Below are 17,895 nucleotides of genomic sequence, written 5' to 3'. Positions count from 1 at the left end.
AAGCATTGGCGGTGGCCACCGGACAGTGCTTCTGATATCCTGGAGCCAGAAAATTCCTACAAATATGAAATTCTCAGTAATTATTTGATCAACCAACAATTATTAAGAGCAGTGTGACCGCGGTCATGCTACTTTTCTTTGTCTCGATTTCGTCTTCAAATAAATAAACGTACCCGACAGGAATCGTATGAGTATTGCACGAAGTAATATGCAGTCAAGTATTTCAATCGCTTCATAGTGAAGCGGAAGTGAGTGCTTATTCATTTTAATTTTTTAACTTCTTTACAGTTAGCATTGTGATTGTATATATGTAGGCAGTGGGCTTCTCTTAGTGTCATGATACATTCATGCCAGATTACAATGTATGCATGAGATGCGAATCATACTGGGGTGATATGAAGGATACATTTTTAGGAACATATCAAAAGATGGCTAAACTGCGCAAGAAAAGGAAGGGAAACAGGAGCTCGGTCATACATAGCAAAAACAAAAATATAACTCATCTTGCCACTGATGTAGAAAAAAAATAGGAGTTAGAGGTTTGCCTACCATCTGAATTTATCATTTTGCATCATTTTAAACTCTAAATTTACCTATAAGTCAAGAAGATTTAGATCCTTTGTAGGAACAGTTATGGAAAAAAAAAACACTAAGAGAGTTTGGTGGAAGGAAAGAAATAGTAACGGAAAATGCAAGATATTCAAACTTTCTTAAAAATTAAAGAAAAGGCACCATGGAGTCACCTTTATTAGCACCGAGAAATTATGTTGAACCACATAAAATCACCAACACTTGGACTTTTTGACCTATGAAGACAGCAATTTCATATGACTCAACCTAATACCTGTTGGGAGACAGTCATCTATGGACTTCTCTTGCTCCTACGCATCTTGCTGCCTATGCCAAGGATGCAAGGTTCTGACCACTCTTCAGCTGGCCCGTTTCTCTGAGTTGTGTTTGCAGCAAGCAAGCAACTGTGAGTGATAAGGAAGTGTCTCCTTCTGGGATAAAGAGCAGTCTTGCTGACTGCTTGCTGTAAAAGCAGTGAAGTGCTCAAGCTCAATGTTTCTTTCCTATGACACCACTCACTGCAAGAGCAGGTGTCATCTGGGCTCTTTTGGAACTTGAGAGCAAGAGGAACCAGTGCAAATATGTTGATGCTCAAGCTGCTTATTGCGCCGTGAGTAATGTTGTCCTGTGTCTCTGACTCAGGAGGCGCATGTCTTTCAACATCGGTGAAACAGTGACAAGCTAAGTTCTTAGCTTTAAATTGGGGTAATATCAAATCCCAGACCCAGCAACATCACAGTACAAACTTGAGACACTCTCAAGTTTGCATTAATTACATCAATGGTGAAGTTTCCCCGACCTACTGCCATTTAAGACCAGGAAGTTGAAAGCTTCCTTAAGAAAGATCTGTGTGGGGAGTGCCTGGGTGGCTCAGTAGGTTGAGCATCCGACTTCGGCTCAGGTCATGATCTCGAGGTTAGTGAGTTCAAGCCCCCGCATCGTGCGTGCTCGTGCTCGATGCTTTCAGTGCTGAAGCTGTCAACTCAGAGCCCTCTTGGGATGCTCTGTCCCCCTCTCTCTGCCCCTCCCCTGCTTGCATGCGTTCCTGCTCTCTCTCTCTCTCAAATAAACGTTTTCTTTTTTTTTAAAAGAAAGATCTGTGTGGTTGTTTATCACCTTTAGATCTTTGCTCTTAGGATCCTTTCACAAGAAGTAAAAAAACTTCCAGAAAAAGTAACATACATGTCCTAGCCCTCAGATCTCCTCATGCTCTCAAAGCCACGGGAAGCCCCCCAAGAAAGCTATGATTGTGTCCTAGACTCTTGGGAGAATCCATGTAGGAGGTTTCAGGCAAGCTAATAGCTTGCATTTCCATCTGCTCCCTTCTAATTATATTTGTCCATAGGCTCAGTCTTTAGACATGAATTAAGTTTTGTAGGTCAGAGTTTCTATAGACTTGGAGGCTCAAATTGTTAAAAGACAACCATAGAAAGTAAAACACGGGCTAGATTAAGGCTGATAACCTGTGTCCCGAGGCACAGCTCCTTGGCTTTCTTCTTGAATATGGCACTGGTGGTCACAGTAGGTTTCTTCCCTCCTGTGTTGACTACTGAGGACACCCTACCGTTTTCTCCTGACAATGCCACAATTGTGGAGTTGGCATTTTCATGTAAATAGCTGCTTTCTGATTCATTAAGCCCTATTGCCCTTGACATTTTTTTTTTCTTTCTGACCCTCATTAGCCGCACACTGGCAACACAGGAAGAAAGAAAGAGGGCAAAGAAAGGCAGTAAAAGGGTTACGACCAAGAAGTATATTGTGACTGTGACCAACAAGGAAACTTGGAAATGGGTGACTGAACACCCAAGGATGCTCTGTCGGCTAGTTACAGCCACAACATTTGTTCAAAGCCTGACAAGTGCTTAGCACCATTTCAAGGTGTCACATAGAGATACATAGGAAATGACAGTCATAGACACTACCTTAAGAGCACTTACAGTTTAATAGACAAGATAGTACAATTAAATGCCTGTATTCCCATGCATGTACGATCCGGCCCTTGCTTACCTCTCTACTTACTCTTTATTTCTCTCATAGTATCTGTCACAAGCTACAATATTCAGTTTATTTATTTGTGTTCTTAATCATTACGGCTCCCCTGAGCTGAGATTTGCCTTGTATGCAACAGGGTGTCCATTCCAATTATTTACGGCTACCATCCCCAATCTCACCCACTGAAATAGAAATTCCCAGAGGACGGGGACCATGTCTATCTTATTAACCACTGTAAGCCCAGAGCTTAGCAAAATGTACCTAGCAGATTCTCAAAAAAATTTTTCAAGTAAACAAACAAATAAAATATTGAATAAATTAAGGCAGCAACAGCTACATAGAGGGATTACGTAACATCTTCTGAGTGCCGCTAGTCATTCGATGATGCAAAATTAAGTGTGAACCTGGTTCAAAAACACAAGCAAATTTCTCAAAATATTTCGATGAGAAAAAAAAAAAAAAATCTCCAGGCCCTGAAACTGACCGCAGATGCGTAAGTGAGCGTGGCCAGGATCAGCAGACCTTCCTAGCTAACGGATAGATTCATGAGCCACTGAACTTTGGTCTGATCGTAGCAGTATTACAGCAACAGCTAACACTCTTTTAAAGTAATAAAAATTGATCACCAGCAAAACACACATGAAAATGCAAACGTGATTCGTCTTTATTGAAATGGGAAGTATCTTTGGTTAAATTATTTGATTCCTCCTTAACGATAGCCAAGCACCTTCGCTGCAACCACGTTCTCGTCACTGGGGCTGAGCCGGGCGTGGGGGAGCATGCGCTCAGAGAAGAGACATGAAGGAGAATAGCAGGCCCAGCACCACGGCGGAAGATGCTGCCTTTCCAGCACTGTCCGCGCCCCAGTATTTCTCAGAGACGTCATCCAGGACCGAGAGTATAGCTGCCATGCTCTCCTCGCAGGTGGCCTGAATCTGAGCTTCTGGCAGAACAAATCCGTATGTACCATTGTCCCGCAGCTCAAACGTGTATGAGAAGGGGATCCCGATGTCCCGAGCCCAGTCTCTTGAAGACCCGGATGTGGCATCTACAAACAAAAGCATGAAGGCAGAGGTAGAAGTTATACTGGGAAAGGACACGTCTCCATGGCCATTTCAGGGAGGAAAGGCTCGGTGCAGGAAAATGAGTAGACTTTTGCATAGTAAGGATTCATGGGTAGTTGTCTTCTCCCTCTCGTTGAAACGAAGCCCCCGTCGGGCAGGAATTACGTCGTGTCTAACTTCTCTGTTCCCTCTCGCCCGTCTCCCAGAGTACCTCGCATCATGCCCGGCACATAGCAGAGGACTAGTTCAGCTTCTCAGCGGAATCAGAAACTAGGAAAACCCAGCATTACATGGCAAGTGAACTGACACATAAAAGAACTGAAGCAAAATGAGCAACAGGGAAAATATTATGCAAATATCATCCAGGTGGTCCTCAGGTGGGTGGGAGATGTGGTGGCTGAGGATGGGGAAAAGCAGTGCATTGTCCTTTTAACGAAATTTTGTATTGTCTTAGATCTTTTCTCCGAGCCCCACCTGCTTTGCTTTCTCAGCCTGATAGGTCCTCTGAGAACTGAATCAACTGACCAAGGGTCACTGGAAAATGTCCTTCCTGTTAACTCCTGTACCTTCTCACTTGCCAGCTCTTTTTAACTGAAGCCAGAGGGAGTTCTGGTATGCGCCAGTGTATTAATTTTTTTTTTTTTCTTTTAGCTCACACCTTATCCCTAGAGAGCATAATTCTAGATTGGTACAGATTCCCTTTTATCCTCAGTCATTTTGATTTGTACAACTTCCTGTTGACCTCTGGAGCTCTTCCGTCCTTCTCCTGCCCATCCCACTCCCCAAAGTCCACTGGTTTCTTTTGTTCCTTAGATACTATTGAAGAGGAGAAAAAAAAAAGCTACTTACATAAAATATCTGCACTCGATCCAACTCTATAATTGGTTCCATGCTTTTCTTTCAATGCATTTGCTGCCTTCTGTCCAACTTGGATCTGTAGGTGGGAAATGCAGAGACAGATATCTGGTGTTAAAAATAAATCCAACAATCCAGAGGGTTTCATATTTTGTCCAAATCCTTTTCCAGAGTTCCAGACCGTCTTCCTAACTTCCTATTGGACCTCTATACCTAGGTAGCCTGCTGGTACCTCCGACTCAAAACATTCACACCCAATTTCATCATTCCCCCACTAATAAAGCTATTCTGGTTTCCATATTTCTGATGCCCCATGCTCCTGCAAACACATGTAAAATCTTGCCCTCACCTTTGACTCTCCTTCTTTCAAATGGTTACCAAGTTGCATCTCCAGTGCCATCACCCTATTTCAGTCTCATTACCTCTGAAATGGACTATCGTCATCTTCTAGTAAGTTTCCCTTCCTTTCACCAATCCTTATCCTAACCGATCTCCTCTGGCTTCCAGGTGAACTTCTATAGAGTAGAACTATGATCATGATCTTGCTCAAAAGCCCTACACTTAGCTGCCCATTGAATTAAGCCCAAGCTTCTCAGTTTCATATTTGAGGTTGTAGGCTTATAGAATTTCAGAGCTGGAAGCAACACCCTTCCTCACACCTACCACCATGTTACCTGACTACACGGGAAATCCGTCAGAACCGGATGATTTCTAATGTTTCAACCTTGCTCTCTGCAGACCCTTTTCTGAGATCAGAGCCACCAATACTGAGAGATCAAGTGCATTGGCTATGTTTAGTAGCCTTCTGATAAATCTCCTCACGTACCCTTTCAACAGTCTTCTCTAAGTATTCTCCACCCCCGACTCCCTGTTTCCCCTTAGATTCTACACAAACACCACCCAAATCCTCCTACCACTCCCTGCCTAGACTGGGATCTACCTTGGCTTTCTTTACCTCTTAGGGCAGCCTGACTGCTCTTGCAGATGCATCAGTTCCCCTGACTTCTGACTAGGGATGAGTCTAACTTTAAATCTTGTCTTTTCCTTCCTGGTCCTGTGTTGTCCAGCTGAACCCTAAGGTATGACAGAGTGGCGCTTGGGCAGAGTAGGGATAGGCACAATGAAATTCAAAAGGAAGAGTAAAAAAGGTAGTAAGTCGTGGTGGGTCACATACAGCAGTTGAGAGCAGCATCCTCAGGGTATTTGGGACTTTCTGTGTGTGGTGAAAATAGAAGAAAAAACATTCAACTGAACATATGTATTTAAGATTTTCGCCTCTTTACTCAATACTGAGAATTCCGTCTTGGGCCATTCACCTTCTCTCTCTCTTCCTGAAAAGAGATTCTACATCTGGCTTCGTTCCTGGTCTCACGTTGTCCAGCATTGACATGATGGGTAGTAAGGGCTAAAGACGCACAAGAAATAAAGCTGGTTTTCATCATTAACACTGCAAAGGGGTATACGAGTTGTCTGTAGAAGAAGAGAAAATGATAAGAAGGAGAAGAAAGTCAGAGAGGGGATTTCTGGGGAGAGAAATTCTGCTAAGGAAATAAAAATGAAAGGTGAAGAGAAAGGATCAGGGTAGTTGCTATCCGTAAGTGAAATGAACAGCCAGGGGAAACAATTTCTGTGATTTACCAACTACAGTTCCTTTCGAAGTTCTTTCAAAGTCCGGTAGAGACACAAATTGCTTTTAATTATTTGTCATTCCTACGTGTCTCTGCATTTCTTTGAGTGAAACTACATGCTAACTGGTCCGTGTGGGCCTTAACTTGTATTTGGATTATATGGACCAGTTCCAGGCTACATTTTCCTTCCAAATGGCACTTGGATTTTTTTTTTTCTTCTGCAGTTCACCCCAGATGATGATTTCCCTCTTCTGATTGCCAGCCATTACTTATTTTATCCTACGTAATTCCTTTCCCTCAAATCCTGGCTGTGAACTTCTGATTTTTTTTTTTTTCAATGATTCCATTAGCAATTCTAATGGGGAAGTCGATAGGAGTAGGAAGAATAACATAGAATAACATATAGGAGAAGTATACAATGGTGGCCCTAGCTTATAGACTTGGTCCTTTCCAAGAAGATAAAATAAAATGCGAAGATTCTGACTTCTATCTTTAGGGGTGGACCTCCTGATTATTCTTCCCTCTTCTTTTGACACTATACCCCAAGGCCATACAGAGCCAATTTCTCTGCTGCCTTCTTCTCAGCCTACAGGAACTTCAGTCAAAATAATAAAAATCCCTTTGCCAGTAGCACATAGTTTACATTTCTAAAGACCTCAAGCCTCCTTCATAACTCCTTCACTGGGCCCAGAGAATTTCCTATAGTCGTATACGCCCAGGCAGACACACACAAAAAAGGTTGATAAGGCCCTGGCATGTGTGTGGGGGGATGGAGCTTGGGATGGAATCTAGAAGTTGAGAAGGAAAGGGTTCAAATGAAAGAATGTCCGCATTTAAAACATTAGAATTTTTACAGCTATTCTAATTTCCAGAGCCATTTAGAACAGGCCTATATATAGTTATGTTTCCCCTACTTAGTGATTGCCAAGTTGTCTATCATGCAGTGTAATATTTATCATGATTTCTACAAATTTCTGGTTTTGTAAATATATGGAGATTAATTGCTAGTCTCTGGTAGTTGTAAATAGTACCCAAACTGGAAATCTCCTTAAACACTTGGCTTGATTCCATGCCTCTGTGCACTCTATCAAAGCTTACCCTTAGGTTCTTAACCCAAAACCACTGCTAGCTAGCTTCAACAAGGTTGACACAAGGTGGCAAAAATTTCACACTGTCTTTTTTAGAGATGATTGTTTATGCTAACTCTTCAGCTCCTGAGACTATAAGAGATACAGAATTGAAGCAACCTTTCTCAATTCAATGTCCCAGTTTCTGCCTGTCGTCCTAAAGTGTTCTCGGTAATTCCCACCTTGGAGTTACCGTTCAGCAGTGGTGATATCTGTGTGACAGGTCTCTCCTGCCCTCTTGCCTCTTCTAGCCTGTGGCCAGAGGGCTCTAACCAGAGAGCCAACAGCACAAGAACCTCTCACCTTTGCATACAGACCTTGCAAAATGGTCACCTAGTATCTGTTTTCCTGAGCCACAAAAGGAACAAAGTTCCCTAAAATTATACCGGGGTTACAGGCTGCTTTTTTATTTTGCTGGTGGAAGGCGTGTCCCATCAAAGATCTATAACGGCCTGTCTTTGGTGGTTCATTTGTGTTTGCCACAGATCCCTTTGGGCAGAAAGTAGACATCTACAACAAATGCCACAGAAACTGGGATATAAAAAGGGTTCTGGGCATCTCAGCTGAAAGCCCTGTTTCTACAGTTTCCTTTGCTGAAGAAATGAGATTTCTAGAGCTCAGGGATAGGAAGAACTAGGACACAGTGGTCTGGGCATCTAAGTTGATAGGAGTTCCTAGAAGTTGCAAGCCGTTGAGAGCAGAGAGGCAGTATGAAATGACTAAATGAATGTAGCCTCTGGAGTCTGAAGACATGAGTTCCAGTCCGGACTCTACCAACCACTGTCTGGGTCCCGAGGCCTCTGTGATCGCAATAACAAGTGTTGATGAGCATGTGGGGCAATCGGAACCCTTGCACACTGTTGGCCGGAATAGAAAATGGTGCAGTCCCTATGGAAAACAGTATGTTCCTCATAAAATTAAAAATGATTCATCGATTCATCTGATGATTCATCGATTCCATGTCTGGTGGTATACCCCCAAAATTCAAAGTGGGATCTCAAAAGAATATCTTTGTATACCTATGTTCATAGAGGCATCGTCTGCAATAGCCCAAAGGTGGAAGCAATTCAAATATGCACTGATGTATAAAGAAAATGTGATACGTACACATGATGGAATACTAAGCCTTAAAAAGGAAGGGGATTCTGACATATGACACAACATGGATGACCCTTGAGGGCATTATGCTACAGGAAATGAGCCCGTCACAAAGAGACAGATATCACACGATCCTACTTGTAGGAGGTTATCTAGAGCGGTCAAGCTCCTAGAAAGTGAAAGCAGAGTGGTGGTCGACTGGGAGCTGTTTTTAATGGGTAGCGAGTGCCAATTATGCACGACAAAAGAGTTTTCTCGAGATTAGTTGCACAATAATGCGAATACACTAAACACTCCCGAACTGCCCGCTTAAAAATGGCGAATTTTAGGTCATTCCAATTTTGTCATAATTAAAAATCGAAAAAAAAAAATAATGCTTTACAAAAGATACCAAGCGTTCCAACAATTCTAAATGTCCTCTCCCTTTACTTTGTGTCTTTTGTCCTCGGGTTCCTGAAAGGGCAAAGACACCTGTCCTTTTCAGCACTTTTGCCCGGTGCTCGGGTAAACACAGCTTCAGAAGAGCCAGGTGAGACAAAGTGCAGTTTCCCTGCCCGGCTTGGGCCTCGTGGGCGCTCCCCCTTACAGACATTCCTAGGCAAATACTAGAAGCAGAGCTTAGAAGAAAATAAAGCATTGTGTTTAGCAGAGAAGAGAGCAGATATTATTTAGCCATGTTATTTTAGATATGCCATATTCCACTAACAGCTGGCAAGTTCTTTAAAGCACGGTTCAAAAGCTATAATTGCTGAACGGAGCTTCAAGAGAATTTACAGAAATGAAAGCACATTCCTGCAGATTATTAACATAATCGTCTCATTTATATTAGAGACGAATACCTAAGATGTCTCCCAACTTGACACTTTGTGAAACAGGTAGTTAATTAATGTAGGTAAAGCAGCATTTAACCTGAAGCCTTCCCAGCAGGCGTCTGGCAAGGTGTAAAAAGCAGACGAAAGAAAATAAGGAAGAGCGGGGAGAACAAAAGCGGGGCTGGAGCCAAAATCTCGAAAATGGAAACCGAGGAAAGGAAGGCAGGGGTCCCATGGAGGCTTTTGTTAAGACTCCGCTGCTGTGGGCTTACCAGCTCCTCGTGGTTACTGGACTTATTTTTAGTGTAGCCATAAGGAGTGAGAATGAGCTGCCCAAAAGAGTGCATGGTCAGGAAGCACACGATGTTGTCCTTCTTGCTCTCTATAAAGCTGGAGACAGCTTTTGTCTCCGGTTCCGATACCGGTCCTGTCCCGCAGAACGTTATATCTTGGCAGTTTCTAGATGCGCCGATGCCTGGAATATACGGGACACCACGGGAAGGTCAACATGATGCCAGCTGAGAACTGAGAACAAGGAGTCACCCTTGCTCAGGGCAACCCGTGGGTGGAATCAGGGTTTTTCCTGGCTTGTCGAAGTTAGTTCCGGTTAAATTCGCGAACGAGGATGGTCACTCAAGGAGGAACTCAGAAAGGCGGGACGGCTGGCGTTCAGACTTAGAGACAAACTCCACGTTTCCATGGGCTGCGGAGGGCGATGCAAAATGAAATGGCATTCCTTTTACTTAAATCTGTGCGGGGTCCTGAAACAGACGTTTGGGAACCAGTTCGTGGGTTCCTAGGTCAGGCTCTGCCATAGCCTTATTGGCCTAAGTCTCTTTCACTGACTTTCTGGCTTCCATATCATGAGAGTTATTTTGCAAGGACGCAGTAGCCTGTTCTCACTGATAGTATAAGGACCATCAGCCGCACACCTTGTCCGCACTGGGCACTGTGGTTGGCTCCTCCTCTGTGGAAACTGATCAAATCTCCACAACAATCTACCGATTGGATGGTATGACTACGGGCCACATTTTATTATTTTATTTTATTTTATTTTATTTTATTTTAGCTTAGTTTAGTTTAGCTTAATTTAGCTTAGTTTAGCTTAGTTTAGTTTAATTAATGAATTTATTTTGAGAGAGAGAGAGGAGGGGAGGGGCAGAGAGAGAGAAGGAGAGAATCTTAAGCAGGCTCCACGCTGTCAGTGCAGAGCTCGACTTGGGGGTTTTGCATCTCAGGAGCCATGAGACCATGACCTGAGCCGAAATCAAGAGTTGGATGCTTAACCAACGGAGCCACCCGGGCACCCCACCCCCCCCCCAGGCCACATGTTAAATAAGAGAAAACTAAAGCAGAGAAAGATGAAGCAATTTTTCCAACACCATACAGCTGTCAAGTCTGAATTTTAACCCTTATCATCTGGTTTTTAACCAGACTGCTCTGAACTATTTTTTTACCTCTTTATTTGCTTCTGATTCCTTGGGCATGTTGAGATTCAGAAACATGAAAATGCTTTAAGAAAGAAATGTTTGCCTTATTTACTTCTGCCTCCCTGCTATAAAAATAATCTGCATGGATAATTCTCTGACTTTTCTTTTCTTTATGATAATTCGTATATTTAAAAATAAGGTGTGGGGCACCTGGGTGGCTCAGTTGGCTAAGTGTCCGACTCTTGATTTCAGCTCAGCTCATGATCCCATGGTTCATGAGAAAAACCCAGCATTGGGCTCCATATTAATAGTGTGTAGCCTATTTGGGATTCTCTCTCTCTCTCTCTCTCTCTCTCTCTCTCTCTCCCTTTCTCTCTCTCTCTCTCTTTCCCTCTCTCAAAATAAATAAACTTAAAAAAAAGAATTGAAGTTTTAAAAAATAAGTAAAAATAAGGTGATAGATTTCAAACATATTCACTTTGATCTAGGTTTTCTTTGCCTTTGTTTACCCCATCCCACTTGATGAGAGTCCTGCATTTGAGTGTTGCTGGTTCTTACTATATAGATGTCATTCCTTAGAACAAAAACAAGAAGTCCAGAGAGTTGTGCAAAATTAGCTGTCTACTTTTGTAAATTATATCTCTAGTAGTTCACCTCGGTCCTAGCTTCTCCTCTCTGTTTTTTGTTCAGCAGGTCATCTACTAAACATGTACTTACTGCACCATGATACATTGAAATTTCGATTGAGATCTGTCCCAAAACATGTGCCATTATTGTGTGATGAACGGGATTTCCTCCAAAGCCGATCCTGTAACAGAGGAACACAGAAATGCTGCTGTTCTAAGGTCTCATAAATCACAGTGTTGGTAATGATTAGGTGGCTCTCAAACATAAAAATATTCTCTAGGATTGTCTGGAAAAACTTGCCTTTAACATAATGAAGCTTGTGCATGTAATTTTTAGTCTCACAGAGGGGCCAGCAACCCCCAATAACAGAAACATCTGTACAATCCAAGCGTACCTACATGTAAACCATCAAATTGGAGGGAGTATGGCCTTTTCCTCATGAGCAGATGAGCAGTGCCTGGTGCACGTGATCTGCTTAATCAGGGATAGCTTTAGAGAGTCATTTTTTATGTCCGAGTGATACAGGATGAAAGGTAAATAGCTTGGCAGATGGAAAAGGGCTGTTCCAGGTGTATCAGTGATGGTCTCTGCACATTTCTGGAAGCAAAAGACTGATGAGCAGAGATGAAGATAAAGACAAGTTTCTCCAGACAAGCTCAGAGGAAAGAATTTGATTCACACCCACGCTGAAAGCCTATTGCAGAGAAAGGGGTCCCAGGAACAGCTTTTGGAGGAGCAAAGGGAGAGAGGGAGGGATGGATACTCTTTAGAAACAGGGCTTCTTGTTTGTGGAGTGATATGCTTTAGTGAGATTTTAAAGAGGAAGCTTTCTACTAACTAAAAACCTTACAAGATATTGGTTCCCTGTGTGAATGATCACAATGAAAAATGAAAGTTGGGTTAGAGTTTATATATCATTTGTGCCCCTCATGCTTCAAAACTAGGTGGATACTAGGCAGCATATGAATCTTACACCAATCTGGCAAGCAATCCCCAAACTTTAAGGAGGTGGAGTTGGAGTTGGAGAAACGTTAACTCTGGCTGGAAAACTGGGGATACGTTAAAAACAAACAAACATAAAAATATGTGTTGGATTTCAACTGCAAAAAGACCTCAGCTCTCTCAATCCTAAACCTGATGTAGATTGTTGGCTTAACATTATTGAGTTGATTTTTATTCCAAATGGGGTTTCTTTCTTTCCATGGCCACAAAACATGTTGGTCGCTCCAACGACTAAGGTCAGAAAAACAAACCTGAGTCAAGATCTAGTTCGTGAACTCATTCCAGAACCAGACTCGACATACTCACAGTTGTCCAAGTGTAGATATAACCATCTATGTTCAGAACGGGAAGCACATAAAAGTCCAGGTTTCTAAGCAACTTTTTTATCCTTGAGTCATCTTTATAGTTCTGTAGAATCTGAAAATTTAAGAGAGAAACATTTGGAATGCTCCTGGGAAGAGATATTTTCTTTCAATTTTCTAACAATTTCAACTTAATTACAAGAGGTGATTGCATATGGAACTTCTACCCTTCTACCCTCCAGCCTGCCTCAGTTGTCCTGTTTGTTATGGCAGTGGTTCTCAAGCTTCATTGTGCATCAGAATCACCTGGAGGGCTTGTTAAAATATACACATCCAGGCTCTCTTCCCTCATTTCCATCCCCTACCCCTAATTCCCTAGGTCTAATGTGGTAAGAATTTGCATTTCTAACAAGTTCCCAGTTATGTTGATGCTGTTGATCTAGGAACCGCACTTTGAGAACTACTCTTTGTAGGTATCTCTCTGTTGGTCTCTCAAGACTTATAGGGTCCAGCTAATAGGTAACAATTCACTGAGCAAGGTATTTTCCACATGCTAAATCTCTCCATCCATACAACAGACCCCCTGAAGAAGCCACTCCATGCTCCTTCTGCTGGTGAGAAAGTAGGGATCCTAGTGTTAGAAAAATTGCCCAAAATTATTTGAAAAAGACAGCACCAGGCTTTACTCATCTCTGACTTCCAAGGTGTATTGTCATATACATTTAGGTATGTTAACCTTCCAGTAAAAATTATTTGGGATCCACTAAAAAGAGATCAGAATACCTAACCCAGTTTTCAGTAAAGCTACTTATACATTCCATGTTCCTCGGGGTGAAGGAGTAATTCATGCCTACATGTGAAAGAAGCATGCTTTCTAAATAGCTGTTGTGACAGGTATTTTGTTGGGTGGTTAACCATTATAAGAAAACTAAAGAGGGACGCCTGGGTAGTTCAGTCATTTGAGCGGCCAGCTTCAGCTCAGGTCATGATCTCATAGTTTGCGAGTTTAAGACCTGTGTCTGGCTCTGTGATGACAACTCAGAGCCCGGAGCCTGCTTTGGATTCTGTGTCTCCCTCTCTCTCTGCCCCTCCCCCCTCTCAAAAATAAATAAGCATAAAAATAGAAAAGGACCGAAAAGGAAGCTAAAGACACTTACTTCTTTCACAAACCATTGGCAAAAAGCTGGGGCAATCCATTCCCTGGCATGAATTCCACAGTCCATCCAAATGATCTTCTTGGGATTATTGGATGGTTGGCTGATCTGGAGAGACATTCATGCTCTGTTACCAAACAATTGCTTATAATCATAAGCCACTGTGCAAAGTTATCAGGGTTTGTTTATTCCCCCACAGGTCCCTTTCGTCCTCAACTCTGTGGTTCCAAGCACGAGGCAGGGATGATGGCAGAGACATTTACCAATATACCAATATGACCCTTTCCATGGCTGCCCTTGCTCTCCTGCTAGGTACCTTGGCTGCTATTCTTAGGACCATATTCTGACTCCCCATGTCCCCCACCCAAAGCCTGGCCTTCCCTTCACCCCTATTTCCTAATTATAAATAAAGGCAGAAACCCCCAAGTTATAAACCAGGAGACCAAGTCTTTATAAACCTTATAAAGGCTTACCACATAGGATTCACTCAGAGTGGTAAAGTACCTACAAGAGGTAAGGTTCAAGTAGTTAAAAATGAATCCGGGTCTTCATTTAAACTTCTTGGAACTGTTGGGGTGCCTGGGTGGCTCAGTCGGTTAAGCACCCGACTTCGGCTCAGGTCATGATCTCATGGTCAGTGAGTTCGAGCCCCGTGTCGGACTCTGTGCTGACAGCTTGGAGCCTGCTTCAGATTCTGTGTCTCCCTCTCTCTCTGACCCTCCCCTATTCATGCTCTGTCTCTCTCTGTCTCAAAAATAAATACTTTAGAAAATTTTTTTAACTTCCTGAAACTGTGAATGGATCCAAATACATAACCTCCTGCAATATCTACTAAATTCATTAACTTCCCCTATTCCTTAGAGACTCTTCCAATCCCAGTCAACCAAATCTTCTTTCCTTTCTCCCTGTGCCATTCTTGAACATCAGTTCAGCCTTACTCCAGTAAGAAAGACCCCCTCCTCTTTCAGAGGGGTGGGGTGAGTGGGGATTAACCTGGCAAGTGTGGATTCCCTTTGATGGAAAAGAGGTTGTGAACACTCCCAAGTTTGTAACAGTCATATCTGTTTTGAATGTAAATGGCCTAGACTCTAGTCATTGAAAGCCTTTGGAAGAGGTTGATCAAGACTCTCCCTCTTTATCGATGAGAAATTTACGAATTGAGATAAATACAAGACTGGATTCATCATATTCAAGGAACCTTTTCCCTCTAACCTCACCCATTTTCAAAACTGCCAGCATATTTCCTAATCCACCTTTTATCTTAACTCTCTTTTATAATTACCCCTTTTATGAGTGCGTGTATTTGGTGATTAGTTTCTTTTTATTGCTTCCTTATTCTTTAAAATATGCCCCAGGCGGAGGATATTTACACATCTTTTTTGGCTGACTTAGCTCAGAGTTTGATGGCCTATTGAAAATCAGGTAGGTAGTGAAAGAACCAATCATTCACTCGATTCCTGAGTAAATTCTAATTCAGAGCCAATACAACTTATTTTTTTGTAGTCATAGATAACTCTCATATTTGGGAATGTGCTTTGTAAATTAATATGTCTACAATAAGTGGTAATAGGGCAGTGAACCAAGGAATTAAGGTAATTCTCAGCCTTCTCACTCACCTTCAAATAATACATGGGCCGGGTCTCATAGGTCATTCCCAAGAAATGCTGGGTCACGACTTCTGCGTACTTCTCACTTATCTGGATCATCCACTGATAGATCTGAAACAGGAAGGACTGCGGATATCAATAAGAAAATCGTTTGCTTGCCTCTAATTAAGATAACTGCTTCTCTCATTAAGAAACTGAACTCTGGACTATTTGTTCTACATTACAACGACTGTGTGCTAAACAAACTACAAGACTCAACCAATAAACTACCACTGACTGCCTCCTATTTTCTTTAAAGATCTACTCTGCCACCCAATCTTAGAACACCTTATTGAACTTTACAAATCAATTATTGAGAATTCATAGTTTCAATAATCCACTGATAACAGGGGATATCCGAACATCATACTGGGGCAACTGGGTGGGGTGGCTCAGCCAGTTAAGCAACTGACTTCGGCTCAGGTCGTGATCTCACAGTTCATGGGTTTGAGCTCTGTGTTGGGCTCTGTGCTGTCAGCTCAGAACCTGAAGCCTGCTTCAGATTCTGTGTCTCCCTCTCTCTGCCCCTCACCCACTCATACTCTGTCTTTCTCTCCCTCTCAAAGACGAATAAACATTAAAAAAATTTTTAAAGAAACATCGTACAATAACACGTCCTTCAAATGGTCACACGCCTCTAGGCTTCCAAGTGGTACCCAATCATGCCAGAAGTTTCAGTCAGGCTTTTGGGGGATCTTTTTGGATCCCAGCAATATCCTTTGCTAATGCCCATGGATCCAAGATTAGAGAGGAGCTGGATATGCCCTTTACAGAACATGCCAATAGAAGTTCCTCAATCAATCCCAAATCAATCATTTTGATTCATGTGAGGAGACCTGAATGGATGTTGATTTAATTAAAAGTCTTATATCATGCTTGGAAAAGCAGGGTCTTATACCTTCACCTGTATGTCAGTACTATGGGATTCTATAATGGTGAATGGAATAAGGGAATTCGTAAACATAAAATATATTAGGATAGCCATTATCCTATTGAGTGTGGGACAGTCCCACACTCAGTATCTGTATAGTTGAAACATCTCTTCCATAAGAGTTATGGTAAACAGCAATAATTACTTTGGGATAACAAATATTCTATTCAAAGAATTTGTATCTCGATTGAGATACATGGAATATCTGTAGATAAAATTCGTTATTATAACACTAGTAATAGGTCAGTGGGGTTTTTTCAACTCAGTTCTGTTAACTGAAGAGAGCAACAGCTTATCACGTGGGTATTGTGCATGCTTCTTGATGGCATTGAGTCAGATGAAGGTGTCTTAAGCCGTGGGAGGGCTACAAATAACAGCACAGCAGCAGCAATTATGTCTTTGTTTAATTTTTTTAATGTTTATTTATTTTTGAGAAAGAGAGAGACAGAGTGTGAGTGGGGGAGGGACAGAGAGAGAGACACAGGATCCGAAGCAGACTCTAGGCTCTGAGCTGTCCGCACACAGCCCGATGTGGGGCTCGAACCCATGAACCCTGAGACCATGACTTGAGCTGAAGTCAGACGCTTAACCGACTGAGCCACCCAGGCGCCCCCCTTCATCGTTTAATCAGATGTAGTGCAGTGTATTCCATTCACTCTCACAGAAAAGCTGCAAGACAGGTACTGATTTCCTGTTTCACAGACGAAGAAACTGAGGATCAAGGAGGTTAAATGTTTCGGTCAAGGTCACAGAGCAAGTGGCCAAGGCAGGTGTGACCTTTCCTGATACCAGAGCATAATCTTTCCAGGGGCCTTACTGTGCCTTCTTCAAATTTTTAGAATCTTTACTGCTTGAGGGTGATTGTTACAGAAGAATGTGTAAATTTGTTCCTGCATTCTTTGAAAAAAAATTCTGGAAATTATTAATAGACCCCCCCCAAATGCGGAGAGAATTAATGATAAAGCCTATTTGGAAAGCCGCTTGGGCATTTATATAAAAATTTAGATGTGCTTATCCTTTAACCCAGAGATTCTATTTCTAGAAAACTTATACTTCGAAAAAAGCTTGGCATAAAGTCACAAATATGTCTATAGAGTAGCTAATTCTTTCCTGTATCCAGTTTCAAAAACAATAACATCTTAGTAGCAATACAAATATTTCTTTAAAAAATTTTCCCTGTGTCCTTGCTCACCTCCTCCATGGGGTGATATCTGGTATAGGAATAGGCGTCCAGGCCTCTCCTCTGGCTCACTGTCTCTTCCACAACCTCTCGTCTGTGTTGTGCTAGGAATCTGCAGAAGAAAGCCAGACTGAAAGCAGGGAAGAAACTCGGATGTCCTGAACAGTGAAAAGCTGATAAAAAGGTGGTCAGAAGCGATGTGAACAGGATTTGGAGGAGAGAAATTCAATGTTAGCGTCTTCTCGCTGTGACTTACTGACTGTGAGACCTTGGGCAACAATTGAGTCTCTCCAAACTGTAGTTTCTTCATCAGTTGAGTGAGGGGAGGACAGCCACTCCAATCTTGCAAGGAAGCTGAGATAATTCAGTGAGATGTTGTGGACTAACATACTTTTAAATTTGTAAAAGAAGTAACAGCTATGATTTATTGAACTGAAACTTATCATGAGACACTCAAGCAATTTTTTTTATTTTTTT

General features: G+C 42.2%; 1 protein-coding gene across 1 annotated transcript in view; it reads right to left on the bottom strand.

The window, feature by feature from the left end:
- Positions 1 to 3,307: 3,307 nt before the first annotated feature.
- CPO (carboxypeptidase O) overlaps positions 3,308 to 17,895 on the bottom strand; it is a 40,961-nt gene continuing 26,373 nt past the window's right edge. Inside the window, exons 3-10 of the mRNA XM_040474680.1 lie at positions 17,431 to 17,530; positions 15,278 to 15,379; positions 13,665 to 13,769; positions 12,512 to 12,622; positions 11,294 to 11,384; positions 9,419 to 9,621; positions 4,476 to 4,560; positions 3,308 to 3,610 (exon numbers count right to left, since the gene is read on the bottom strand). Of these exons, the coding sequence (XP_040330614.1) occupies positions 3,348 to 3,610; positions 4,476 to 4,560; positions 9,419 to 9,621; positions 11,294 to 11,384; positions 12,512 to 12,622; positions 13,665 to 13,769; positions 15,278 to 15,379; positions 17,431 to 17,530 (1,060 nt within the window). The 3' untranslated portion in view covers positions 3,308 to 3,347. The remainder of the gene's footprint in view (positions 3,611 to 4,475; positions 4,561 to 9,418; positions 9,622 to 11,293; positions 11,385 to 12,511; positions 12,623 to 13,664; positions 13,770 to 15,277; positions 15,380 to 17,430; positions 17,531 to 17,895) is intronic.

The sequence above is a fragment of the Herpailurus yagouaroundi genome, unplaced genomic scaffold (assembly GCF_014898765.1).
Source record: "Herpailurus yagouaroundi ecotype Mexico unplaced genomic scaffold, PumYag 140, whole genome shotgun sequence".
Classification (NCBI taxonomy): Eukaryota; Metazoa; Chordata; class Mammalia; order Carnivora; family Felidae; genus Herpailurus; species Herpailurus yagouaroundi.
The sequence above is the reverse complement of the archived record's forward strand: the minus strand, read 5'-3'. Positions and strand labels throughout refer to the sequence as shown.